The sequence below is a fragment of the Elephas maximus genome, chromosome 19, assembly GCF_024166365.1.
Source record: "Elephas maximus indicus isolate mEleMax1 chromosome 19, mEleMax1 primary haplotype, whole genome shotgun sequence".
In the NCBI taxonomy this organism is placed as follows: Eukaryota; Metazoa; Chordata; class Mammalia; order Proboscidea; family Elephantidae; genus Elephas; species Elephas maximus.
The window spans coordinates 19,295,149-19,309,317 of NC_064837.1; the positions used below are offsets into that span (position 1 = coordinate 19,295,149).

A 14,169-nucleotide genomic window follows, 5' to 3' on the forward strand; every position below is an offset into this window, starting at 1 on the left:
AGTTCTACTCTGTCCCAGAGGGTCATCATGAGTCGGAATCGACTTGACCGCAACAAGTTTTGGGCAGGGTGTTAAAAAATAGTATATCATAGTTATTTTGGAAACCCTGGTGACGTAGCGGTTAAGTGCTACAGATGCTAACCAAAAGGTCGGCTGTTTGAATCCACCAGGCGCTCCTTGGAAACTCTATGGGATAGTTCTACTCTGTCCTGTAGGGTCGCTATGCGTTGGAATCAACTTGACAGCAATGGGCTTATAGTTATTTTAATATGCCTGTCCATGACTACTATTGAGACCAAGCATTTTTTCATTATGTTCATTGGTCAATTGTATATGCTTTTTTGTGAGGTTCCTGTTCATACCCTTTGTTTTAATACCAGATTATTATTGATTTGCTGTTGTTTAAGAATACATCCTGATATTAACTCTGTTATATATGTTGCAAATATTTTCTCCATTTGTTGTCTATCAGTTATAGCACCTTTTATTATATTGACATTTTAAATTTTCATATAATCAAATTTAGCAATCTTTTCCTCTATAGTTTTTGAGTCATATCTTTAGAAGGTCCTCTCAATTCTAAGCTTATAAAAACATTCTAAATTTCTTCTAACACTTCCATAGTTGATTTTGTTCATTAATACTTGTGAGATATGTTTTATGTATAGTGTAATTTTAATTTTTTCCAAGTGCAAAACACTATTAATAGCTATATTTGTATATTTTGAATATTGAAGTTGTTAAGGATTTCATTTTACTTGGATCTACAATCAACGTCCCTGGAACCGGCAGTCAGGAAATCAAATGACATATTGCATTGGGAAAATCTGCTGCAAAAGACCTCTTTAAAGTGCTAAAAAGCAAAGTTGTCACCTTGAGGACTGTGTGCCTGACCCAAGCCATGGTATTTTCAATCACCTCATATGCATGCGAAAGCTGGACAATGAATAAAGAATTACGGTGTTGCCAACAATACAGAATATATCATGGACTGCCAGAAGAATGGACAAATTTGTCTTGGAAGAAGTATAGCCAAAACGCTCCTTAGAAGTGAGGATGATGGGACTTTGTCTCATGTACTTTGGATATGTTATCAGGAGGAACCAGTCTCTGCAGAAGGACATTGTATTTGGTAAAGCGGAGGGTCAGTGAAAAAGAGGAAGACCTTCAACCAAACGGAATGACACAGTGGCTGCAACAATGGGCTCAAACATAGCAACAATAGAGAGGATGGTGCAGGACCAGGCAGTGTTTCCTTCTGTTGTACACAGTCGCTATGAGTTGGAACTGACTTGATAGCACCTAACAACAATATTTGTACATTTAGTTTTCCAGATAAATTTCATAATAATCTTAAGTCCTCTATAAAAACCTCTTGACATTTTAATTGTTATTCCTATTTGCTTCCTATTTTTTCAGAGTATCCTGAAATTTTCTGATCTGTATATAACACTATTTCTTGCTTTTCAGCCCTGTGGATGTTGACTGGCTGATCCTGGCCAAAGCACAGTGGCAGGAAAGAGCAATAAGGGCCTTGTAGTAATTAACTTCAGTAAAGTGGAAGTCTACACTTCTGCCCCAAGAGCTGATTTCAGCCCAGTAGGTGGCTGATGCTGAAAGCAGTTCTGGCACCAGCTATGCACCATGTGTTGGATGTACAGAATCAGTTTCCTACTACAACCTCATGTGATAGTGAGAAGCAAAGGATGTAACTGACCGATTGGACAACTATACTGTCGTTGCTGGGGTGTGGAAGCTGGACAGACTTCACTGATCAGACCAAGTCCTTACGGGACCTAGGAGCAGTCAGGGACAGAAATCCTAAGAAGGAAATGTTGGATATCTTGTTGATCTATTTCTCGGGTGTTGTAGACAATTTTCATTTTATGTTAAAAAAAATTTTATAAGGAGATGTGTTTATCATCGTGTCAGTTTCGGGAGCAGACCATATCAATTATATGGGAAACAACTTCATGTCCCTCTATACGGCATTAGTTAAAAATCTGTGGCACATTCATACAATTACATTTTAATTGTACCCATCACAGGGGATAATATATAGAACTATATTAATTGAAATAGAAGAAGCTTCAAGGCTTATATTTGAGTAAAAATATAAACCAAAACCAAACCAAACCCAGTGCCGTAGAGACGATTCCAACTCATAGCGACCCTATAGGGCAGAGTAGAACTGCCCCATAGAGTTTCCAAGGAGCGCATGGCGGATTTGAACTGCCAACCCTTTGGTCAGCAGCTGTAGCACTTAACCACTACGCCACCAGGGTTTCCTGAGCAAAAATATACGTACCATTTATATAAAAATTACATACTGTAGCTATATATCCTTAGAGGCATATATTCATAAAGGTCTAGCACTAAGGTTACCAAAATTTGATGGTTGTTGGCACTGGGTGGTGAAATTTCAGAGAATTTTTGCGTTCTTTTTCATATCTTTTTTTTTTTAATACCTTTTCTGCAATGAACAGAAAAGGTGTATTTTTATAAAATAATTTTTAAGAAAATGGAAGCTGACCAAACAAGTTATAATCAATTATAATAATATTAAGAACTTAGTATGTGTCAAACACTGTGTTAAATGCTTATGTATTATCTCATTTAATTCTCAAAACAACCCTATGAGGTTATTATCCTGTTTTGCAATATTGAGCAACCTAAGGCACAAGGAGTTTAGTAAGTCACCCATAATCACATGATTAGTGAGTGGTGGGGCCAGGATTAAAGCCCATGTTGCCTGACTACAGAAACCCTGGTGGTGTCATAGTTAATTGCTACAGCTGCTTACCAAGAGGTCGGCAGTTCGGATCTGCCAGGCGCTCCTTGGAAACTCTATGGGGCAGTTCTGCTCTGTCCTATAGGGTTGCTATGAATTGGAATCGTCTTGACAGGGTTTGGGTTTGGACTGCCTGACTACATGGCTAGGGTTTCTCTGGTTCAGCCCATAGGAGAGCTGGATCTCTGTTTAGATTAGAGCTTACGGAAAAATTCAACAGCATCTTTTTTTTTTTCAGTTAAACGATTTTTTATTGTGTTTTAGGTGAAAGTTTACACAGAAATTAGGTTCCCATTTAACAATTTCTATACGTATTGTTCCATGACATTGGTTATATTTTTCAAAACATGTCGGCATTCCCATTATTTCCATTCTGTTTGTTCTGTTTCCATTAATGTAGCTTCCCTGCCCCTTCTTACCTTCTCATCTTCACTTTAGGGTAAATATTGACCCTTTGGTCTTATATAGTTGATTTATTTAAGGCAGCACAATAGGCACAGGTGATATTTTTTATTTTATTAGCCAATCTATTATTTGGCTGAAAGGTGGTGTCTTAGGCTGGGTTCTCTAGAGAAGCAAAACCAGTAAAGCGTATATATACACATAGAAAGAGAGATTTATATCAAAGAAATGGCTCATGGAATTGTAGTGGCCGGAATGTCCAAGTCTGTGGATTAGGATAGAGGCTTCTCCTGATTCACGTAGCCACAGGGGCTGGCAAACCCAAGCTCAGCAGGTCAGAAAGTGGGCTCTTGTTCACAGGCTGTGAATATCAACAAATCCCATGACTGGCAGGCAAGACTGCAAGGCTTCTCCTGGTTCACATAGCTGCAGGGGCTGGTGAGCCCAAGATCAGCAGGTAAGCTGATATCTCAAGTTCCAAGAACCGGAGGTTAGAGTAACAGGAGGCAGTCAAAGATCCAGAGTGAGCAAAAAAACAGAACATCTGTTCATATTCAGATGCAGGCCACACCTCCAAGGAAACTCTCTTGGCTACTCATAGCAGATTCAGTCATGGGAGTGATCACATATAAACACTGAGAATCATGGCTCAGCCAAGCCGACACACAATCTTAACCATCACAGGTGTCTTCCAGGAGTGGCTTCAGTTCCGAGTGCAAAGGGTATCTTTCTTAGGGCGATAGTCTTGGGGGTTCCTCTAGTCTCTATTTGTCCAGTAAGTCTCACCGTTTTTAGGATTTTTGGTTTTGTTCTACTCTTTTCTCCCGTTTTATCCAGGTCCTTCTATTGTGTCCCTAGTAAGAATGGCCGGTAGTGGGCACCATCTAGTTCTTCTGTTCTCAGGGCGGATGAAGCCAAGGTTCATGTGGACCAGTTTCTTCTTTGAGTCTTTGGTTTCCTTCATTCTCTTTTGCTCCAGACAATTAGAGGCCAATGGTTGTATCTTAGGTGGTCATTCACAAGCTTTTAGGACCCCAGACACTACTTATCAAACTAAAATGTAGAACATTATCTTTATGAACTATGTTATACCAGTTGAATTGTCCCACAAGACTATGGTCCTAAGCCTTTTAACCCAGAAAACCAATTCTGTGAGGTGTTTGGATATGTATAGGAAGTCTCCATAACTGTGCCCCCATGTGCTTTATTATAAATATGACTATATATGCAGTACATGCGTATGCCTGTATTCACATATGCCTTCCTGTGAGTCAGAACTGACTTGACAACACCTAACAACAACACAACATACATATATATGTATACATATCTACCTGTGTAACCACACAAATTTTTTTTGGTTGTTAATATTGTTGTTGCAAAATTGTATATGCTATAGCATTTACCAAAATTGTCCCTTATTCTTTTGTACTTCTTAGTGTCTTCATTTACCTTGGTCAAGTTGTCCAGACTTCATTGATACTGGGTATTGCCTTTCCCATCATCAAAAATAACAAGTGTCTACTATCTAGAAAGTTGATTGCCCCTTCCTTCCCCTCCCATCCCTGTTAACTATGAAACGACACTGCTTTCTTTGTGTATACCTACTCTTGACTTTTTATAAAAGTGAGACCATACAATATTTGTCTTTTGTGATTGACTTATTTTACTCCGCATAATGTCCTCCAGATTCATCCATGCTATGTGTCATGAACTCATCATCATTCTGTATAGTTGCACAGTATTCCATTGTATGTATGTCCCACAATTTGTTTATCCATTCATCTGTTGATGGGCACTTAGGTTGTTTCCATCTTTTTGCTATCATGAATAATGCTGCAATGAATGTAGGTGTGCGTATGTCTATTTGTGTCACTGCTCTTATACCTCTAGGATATAAACCTAGGAGTGGGACTGCTGGATCAGAAGGTCACTAGCATTTTAAATACAATCTGTTTCGACCCTACCAATCATTCCTCCAGAGCCATTTACTCCTTTACCTCTCCAGAGCCAGCACAATATACTGGTAAAAAGAACTAGTTCCAAAGTCAGCACCAACTAAAGACAGAAAATTTTCTGTGGTATTCTGTTACACTGGTGGTCCCAAAGAACCATGTGGGTATTGACACCCTGGCACAGTCCCCTCCCCTTGAACCTAAGCTAGCCGTGTGACCAACAGAATATGGTGGAAGTAATGCCGTGCCAGTTCTGTGCCTAAGCCTTAAGAAAGCCTGGCAGCTTCCACATTCATCCTTTTGGGAGTGCTGAACCACCATGTAAGAAGTCTGGCTACTTGGAGAGACCATGTGGAAAGGCCACATGGAGATGGAAAGAACGGAGACAGGGAGAGAGAGGTCCAGCTGTTCCAGCTGAACCCAGCCCCCACTGACCCACCTGCTAAAAGCAGCCACACATATGACCACGAGCAAGGCCAACACAGGATCACTGGTTGCACAGTGGTTAAGTGATACAGCTGCTAACCAAAAGGTCGGCAGTTCAAATCCACTAGCTGATCCTCGGAAAGCCTACAGGGCAGTTTTACTCTGTCCTATACGGTCCCTATGGGTCAGAATTGATTCGATGGCAATGGATTTTTTTTTAGGGTAAAGCCAGGAGAAGAAGGGCCAGACTAATCCCAGTCCAGATTGCAGAATTGTGAGCAAATAAAATGGTTGTTGTTTTGAGCCATACATTTTGGGGTGGTTTGTTACACAATTGATAATGAAAACATCTTCTCAGCTATTCTTGGTGAGAACTGGTACACTCAGTTCTGCATAAAGCTGAAGTCTCCATCCCTTACTCCTTATTATCTTTCAGTTTTATGGCAATAGTCTGCCGGAAGCTTTCACATTAATTACTAGGAGACAAGCTCTTTTATAACGGCAAGGGATACTAGGTGGGGGTCCAGAGGCTCAGACTTGAGCCCTAGCGTTGTTATTAGCTCTATGCCTTTTGAAATTCTTTAATCCTTCCCTCTCAATTATAAAATGGAGAGACTAATGCTTACCATACTTATCAGAGAATAAAAATTAGTATAACCGAGTTGTAAAGAAAAATGAAATGTGTTAACAGAGCTTCCAGCTCAAGAAGCAGGTGATGAAATAGAAAATAACTTGGACTTGATGTCATCAGGCTGTAAGGTCTTGAACAAATGACTTAGTATCTCTGATCCTCAGTTCTTCCTCTGTAAATGAGACTACTCTTCCCTACCTCACAGGACTATCTGTGGTAATCACATGAGACATCGCAGGAAGAAAGACCTGTTGCTATATACGCGCTCATTGCCCGTCACCAAACTCAAACGTCTCCCTCCCTCATCCTCAGATTCCCCGCCCAACTCCTAGAGAGCGTGATGTAAGAAGTCTAGACCGGGGCCCAGAAACCTACCTTTAAAAAAAAAAAAGTTCTTTAGAGGATTCTAATGCACATGCCCCTCGCACCACACTTGAAGAAACAACGGAAAGGACTCGGCTGGCTACCATACCCCCTTCTTCGGTCAGAAGGAGCCGCAAACTCCAGGTCTCGCGATAGTTTCTTCTTTCTTAAGGCTCGGCCCACAGGTAGCGCGAGATTAACTCGTCCAATCATAAGGCTAGATGGCGGCACAAGATGGCGGCGCGCTTTGAGCGTAGCTTCTGCGTTTCTAGGACCTTCGCGCTACGGGCCGTTTGAGTTCGTGGAGTTGTAGCTGTCCACGCGGCACAGTTGGTCTGGCAGGAATTTCGGCCTCGGAGGTGGGTCAGTTAACATCTCTCACGCGGGCTGTGAGTTCACTTAGTCCTTGGATCACCCAGTTTCTCATTCTCTGGTTCTGGGCCCGTGAGGTGCGGAGTTGGTCTAAGAAAGGAGGTCTTATGGGGGTTTGTGCTTGCGCGTAGGGATGGGTGGGTGAATGGCAGGAGTTGGCAAATAGAGACTAGCACTGAAGTGGGAAGGACCCCCGAGGTTGAGGAGGTTTAGGGGAGAAGTAGTCCCTTAATATTCCTTGGGAGCGAGGATAGAGAGACTTCGTCCCGCTCGCTTTGTACATGTTCTCCAGTCCCTGGGGAAGAACATCATGTTTGGTGAAGTAGAGGGTCAGCGAAAACGAGGAGGACCCTCAACGAGATGAATTGACACAGTAGCTGTAACGGTGGGCTCAAACATGCAGCGATTGTGAGGATGGCGTTCTCTTGTGCATGGAGGCGTCGCTGTGAGTGGAAAGTGACTCGAGGGCACCTAACAACGACAGCAGCTTCAGGAGAGATCTGGAAGTGAGTCGGGAAGACAAACTGAGTGGGTAAGATGAGCGCGTGGAAGGAATAGAAGCAGTGGTGGGACTAGTGAAAAAAGTATTTATGGCGGAAGGCCAGGAGACAGATGAGGGGAGCGATATGTGCAGAAGGAATTTTATCTTACAGGAGTAAATTATCTGTTAAGAGAAATGGTGGTTACAAAGGGTCAAGAGGAACGGAAGAAACCGAAACGTGGATGTGAGAAAGATGAAAGGGACAGTGAAAGTGTCAGCCTCAAACTGTACTACTCTGGCTTTCTGGACTCAGATAACCCGAAAAAAAAAAAAAAAAAGACTACAGCCCAAGGGCTAATTTTTTTTTTTTAATTGTTCTTTAAGTGATAGTTTACAAATCAAGTCAGTCTCATACAAAAACTTATATACACGGTGCTATATACTCCTGGTTGTTCTCCCCCAGTGAGACAGCAGCACACTCCTCCCCTCCACCCTGTATTCCCTGTGTCCATTCAGCCAGCTCCTGGCCTCTCTGCCTTCTCATTTCACCTCCAACAGGAACTAGGGCTGAACTTTTTTGAGACTCAAGATGGGTATTGCCTACCCAGAATGAGAGTGCTGTGTTTCCGTGGCCTGGAAAGTGAAACACGTTCCATCCTGCTCTCAGTCAACAAGTACTTATTGAGTTCCCACTCTGCCAGGCCCTAGTTTCAACTCTGGGAAATGGCAGTGAACAAGACAAGCAAAAGTTTTCGCTCGTTAAGCTTACTGTTAGGGCAGATAAAAAGTAAGTAAGTAAAATACACAGAAGTTCTGTGTAGAAGACAAGCCGGGAAGGGAGAGCAGGGTGTGTGTTTGTGTGTGTGTGTTACTCAGGAGAGGCCTCACTGAGAAGGTGTTATTTGATAGAGAAACAGCAAGGATACCATTGTGGCTGGAGCAGAATGAACCAGGAAGAGAAAAGTAGGAGATTAGGTTAGAGAGAGGCGGGTAATGACAATGCTGATGCCATGTATGAGGAAAGGAATATATGTAGCAAAGAACTCATTACCTGTATTAGGAACTTGGTTAGCAAAGAAATTAGATAAACTGAATTTGCCTTATCTGTAATTTAATTTATTTTGCGTATGTTTGGAGTCTCAGATTGCAATTATAGTAATCTAAGAAAGAAATGATAGTGATCTGGATTAGAGAGGGTGAAGAGTGAAAAGGGCCAAGAAAAAATTAGGAGATATAGAATATCCAGGACATGGTGTGTTTGGAATGGGGGTGGTATGGGGAGGAGAGGGTGCTAAAGAATGATGGCTTGTGCCCCTAGAAAGATGGCAGTGCCATTCAGTTAGATGAGGACGATTAGAAGACCAGTTTGGGGTGGGTGGAAATGATTTTGGTTTTGGACATGTTGGACTTTAAGTATTTTTGAGCCATTCAAGTGGAGAATTCTGGACAGTTGGATATATGATCTGGGGTGAAAACTTTTTTATTTTAATCAGTTGTCATATTTTGAATGTAGAAAGCTGCCAAAAAAACTTTGAAATAGAGCATTGACAGGCTTATTACTGTGTAAAATTACGTCTAACAAAAGGTGCAAAGGAAAAGGTCTTGGTATGAGTGTTTATAATAGGGAGGCATGACATACTGGGGAGATTAGGGAAAAGAATACCTTCTTAAAGAGATGCTTGAACTGTGATCTGAAAGATGAACGGGAATTCAGCATGTGCAGAGGGGGAGGAAAGAACAATACAGGCAAAAGATGTCTGTGTAAAGGCACCATAGCAAGAGTGGAGGAACATGGTCAAAAAGGGAGGAGCAAGGAGTGTGTGGTTTAAGCTGAAGGTAAGGCCAGACCATTCAGGGTATTGTATGCATCTTGGATTAATGATTTCTGTTTTTATAACAAGAGTAAGGTTTTGAGCAAGAGGACATAATGAGATTTATGTTTAGAAATGATCACTCTGACTGCAAAGTGGAAAAGGGAATGGAGAAGACAAGAGTGGATGAAGGCAGACTAATTAAGAGGCTGTTCTGGCTGTCTAGGTAGCTTGTACTAGATGATATTGGTAGAGAGCAGGTAGAAATAGACGGATTTGGGAGGTATTTCACAAGTAAAATCTATAAAACTGGTGATTTCTTGGATATGAGAGGGAAGGAGAACTATCAGCTAACTCTTAGGTTTCTGGTGTATGTAATATTGTGTGGATGAATGTTCACTATTAAAAAAAATTGGAAAATACAGAAAGATATAAGGAAGAAAATAAAAATCATCTACCACCCAGAAATATATACTAAAATATTCTAAAAATTACCTACTTGCTAGAGATATTTACTAAAGCACTAACAGTAGTTTTCTCTTCCAGTTTTTATTTTTTCTGTAAATAATGTTAAAGTTTTTCCTCTTTGGAATCTGGAAGAAATCAAAATTGTTTGTTTTCATTTGGTTTTAGCTGCCTAGGAATGACAAGACTGAAATTTTTAAAAGAGATTGGAATAGAAGATTTTTTTTCAAACTTCAGTGACTTCGTGGTGCACTAATCAAATATTTGGAGCCCTGGTGGCACAGTGGTTAAAAGTTCAGCTGCTAACCAAAAGGTGGGCAGTTCGAGTCTACCGGCTGCTCCTTGGAAACCACATGGGGCAGTTCTACTCTGTCCTGTATAGTCGCTAAGAGTTGGAATCAACTCAGTGGCAATGGGTTTGGTTTTTATGTTATCAAATATTCAGCTCTTGCAAGGCCACTGTAAAAACTAACCTCAAACTATAATCTCAGCTGTAGATTATGCTGCATTCTGCCGCTTTGATGTCCTTAAAGGACTAGTTTTCAATTTTTCTTTCCTTGGTTTAAGAAATAATGATTCACTGTATGTTGTATACTTTTAAAAATGTAATTTCTACTTTCTCACTTGATCCGTAGAGATTTGTTGGCTATAACTATTGACTTTACATCTACAACTTTTTCTTACTAATTTTTTTAAAACTAAATATGCTAATTTTTTTCCTTTCTTTTTTATTAAGGATGGCTCTGAGTAAGTCAATGCATGCAAGAAATAGATACAAGGATAAACCTCCTGACTTTGCGTATCTGGCATCCAAATATCCAGATTTTAAGCAGCATGTTCAGATAAACCTGAATGGAAGAGTGAGGTAGGTAACAGATGAAGAATTCTTGATACCTGTCATTCTAGTATAATCTGAATGGTCACAGTGTAGTGGAAAGTGTGCTGGACTGATAGTAGACGTGAATGCTAGTTGTAGACGTTTCATTAAACATGTTACCTGGCCTTGGACAAATTACTTTACCTTCTCTGGGTCTCAGCTTTTTAATTTATAAAATGATGGGATTGGACCAAATGTTTTTTAAGTTTCTTTCTGGCTTTAAAAAATTCTCTTGTTGCTGACCTGCCAGAGATCTTCCAGTAACTGTGGAGACCTTAGGATTGTGCTCTGTGTGCTTCCAAACGTAGTAATGGGTAAGGGTCTGAAAGTTGTTGTTTTAATAAATGTGGGTTTATTTTGATATGAGGTAGGGAAATAATAGCCAGGAAATCAAAACTGTGATTTCACAGATGATATTTTAAGATGTCACTAAATCTAAGTTTAAAAAGTCAACTTTTAAAGAAAATAATAGTGCAGATGCTTCAGGAAACGGCAAAAATTTTAATGGTATGGGAATGACTGAAGTGTGTGTTAAACTCATCAGAAGGAACCATCTTTGACTGCATTCCTAAACTCTGTGGGAGTTACAGAGGAGATTGGAAATTCCAAGGCTCCCTAGGGGTAGGTGTGGTGATCAACTGTGGGAGGAGAAGCAGGGATTGAAGACGAAGATGGTAAGGAGTAGGATCACAGGGCTCGAGGTATTTTGCCAACCTCTTTTTTTTTCTTCCTTCTAGCCGTCTCTTAAGGCTTTTGGAATAAAAGTTCAAGGGCAGTACTTCTTTTTCTTTTTTAAAATTATTTTATTTTTGTTGTTGAAAATATACACAGCAGAACATACACCAATTCAGCAATTTCTACATGTACAATTCAGTGACATTGATGACATTCTTCAAGTTGTGCAACCATTCTCACCCTCCTTTTCCAATTGTTCCTCCTCCATTAACATAAACTCACTGCCCCTTAAGCTATCTGTTGAACCTTTCTAGTTGCTGTTGTCTATTTGATCCCTTGTGGGATCAAATAGACAAAAGAGCACGGTGCTCAAAGCAGACATTCTTTATTAATTAAGCTAAACTATTGTTTGGTTTTAAAGAAGACTTTAGGGAATGTTTTTGGTTTAAAGTTTGAAGATTCTCTCAGGGCATTGGTTTTGGGGGTTTGTCCAGCCTCCGTGGCTCCAGAAAGTTTAGATTCCATAAGAATTTGAAATTCTGGTCTGAATTTTTCTGTAGTATTTTTGATCAAGATGTTCGGTAGTAGTAGCTGCACACCATCCATTTCTTCTGGTCTCGTGACAAAAGAGATAGTTGTGCATAGAGGCAATTGGCCACACATTTCATTTCCTCCTTCTATTCCTGACTCTCCTTCCTCTGTTGCTCCAGGTCAGTAGAGACCAGTTGTTGCACCTTGAATGGCCACAGGCAGGACTTCTTAACCTGGAGTCCAAGACACTCTTGAAAACATATACAGCAGTTTTAAAATATGTATACTTGTGTTTGTTTTTCTGGGAAATAATTCTTTACTTCATTCCATTCTGAAACAGATCTGTAACCTACTCCCCCACCACCCAGTATGCAAAGATTAAGATCAAGTACCCTAGAACTGTGGTTTCCAAGGTTTTTTTTGATTGTCTACTCCACTCAGTAAACAAGTCGAGCCCAGCCCCATATGCTTATACTACTTAACTACAGTACTTTTTTTATTTTTATTTTTTGATAATTTTTATTGTGCTTTAAGTGGAAGTTTACAAATCAAATCATTCTTTCACAAAAAACCCCATATACACCTTGCTACACACTCCCAATTACTCTCCCCCTAATGAGACAGCCCGCTCTCTCCCTCCACTCTCTCTATTCGTGTCCATTTCACCAGCTTCTAACCCCCTCCACCCTCTCATCTCCCCTCCAGGCAGGAGATGCCAACATAGTCTCACCTGTCCACCTGATCCAAGAAGCTCACTCCTCACCAGCATCCCTCTCCAACCCATTGTCCAGTCCAATCCCTGTTGAAGAGTTGGCTTTGGGAATGGTTCTTGTCCTGGGGCAATAGAAGGTCTGGGGGCCATGACCACTGGGGTCCCTCCAGTCTCAGTCAGACCATTAAGTCTGGTCGTATGAGAATTTGGGGTCTGCATCCCACTGCTCTCCTGTTCCTTCAGGGGTTCTCTGTTGTGTTCCCTGTCAGGGCAGTCATCGGTTGTAGCCAGGCATCGTCTGGTTCTTCTGGTCTCAGGATGATGTAGTCGCTGGTTCACGTGGCCTTTTCTGTCTCCTGGGCTTGTAATCGCCTTGTGTCCTTGGTGTTCTTCATTCTCCTTTGCTCCAGGTGGGTTGAGACCAATTGATGCATCTTAGATGGCTGCTTGCTAACGTTTAAGACCCCAGATGCCACTCTTCAAAGTGGGATGCAGAATGTTTTCTTAATAGATTTTATTATGCCAATTAACTTAGATGTCCCCTGAAACCATGGTCCCCAGACCCCTGCTCCTGCTACGCTGGCCTTGGAAGCATTCAGTTTATTCAGGAAACTTCTTTGCTTTTGGTTTAGTCCAATTGTGCTGACCTCCCCTGTATTGTGTGCTGTCTTTCCCTTCACCTAAAGTAGTTCTTATCTACTATCTATATTATTAACTACAGTACATGTTTTAGTCATCTAGTGCTGCCATAACAGAAATACCACAAGTAGATGGCTTTTAACAAAGAGAAATTTATTTCCTCACAGTAAAGTATGCTAAAAGTCCAAATTGAAGGTGAACTCTGGGGGAAGGCTTTCTCTCTCTGTTGACTCTGGAGGACGGTCCTTGTCTTCAGTCTTTCCTTGGTTGAAGAACTCCTCAGATGTTATCAGCCGTAGTTCAAAGACCTGGCAGTCTGTTACCGTAAAGGTTACAGCCTAGGAAACCCTATGGGGCAGCTCTACTCTCTGTCCTGTAGAGTTGCTATGAGTTTGGAATTGACTGGACGGCACGCAACAACAACATCGTGGGATATCCAAGTGGAGGTATTTAGTAGACAACTGAAAATACGAGAGGGTCACACAGCAGTGATGGTGGCGATGGTGGTAGTGAAGGCCCCAGGTCTTTGATCTGCACCCTGAAGGATAAATAGGAGCAGGGAAAGAATTCAAATATAGAGAAAAGAATATTGTAAATTGCATGATGAGTTTGGAGAACTGCGTGTAGGTAGGGCCAAAGTGGATATAGGATAGTAAGTTGGGGGAATAACAGAAGATGAGATTGGAAGGAAAACAGAGTAGATCACAAAGAGCCTTTCACAGCATGTAAATTAGAATGGACTTGATTCCTCAGACACAGAGAAACCGGAGAAGGATCTAAAAATGTTTAGTGACTTGATTAGATTTATAGTAAAAGAAAAAAAAAAGAAAGAAAAAAAAAATCACTTTGAGAGCACACCAAACAAATCTGTTATCACAACACATCTAAATGGTTTAAAGGTACCTGACAAGTAATAGACCCTCAACTAATATTTGTTGAATGAATGAGAATAATTCTCTCTAAAATCTAAATATAGTGCTATTTACCTAAAACAAAATGCCAGAGAAATTAAAAATAAAGGGAGGGACAAAAATATGC

General features: G+C 40.8%; 1 protein-coding gene across 2 annotated transcripts in view; it reads left to right on the top strand.

Moving 5' to 3' along the window:
• Nucleotides 1–6,783: 6,783 nt before the first annotated feature.
• Nucleotides 6,784–14,169, top strand: part of METTL16 (methyltransferase 16, N6-methyladenosine) — a 79,516-nt gene continuing 72,130 nt past the window's right edge. For both annotated transcript variants that reach the window (XR_007513983.1, XM_049859306.1), the window contains exons 1-2: nucleotides 6,784–6,927; nucleotides 10,434–10,562. Coding sequence is in view for 1 of the 2 variants with exons in the window: in XM_049859306.1 (XP_049715263.1) it covers nucleotides 10,435–10,562 (128 nt within the window). In the remaining variant the exon portion in view is untranslated. The remainder of the gene's footprint in view (nucleotides 6,928–10,433; nucleotides 10,563–14,169) is intronic.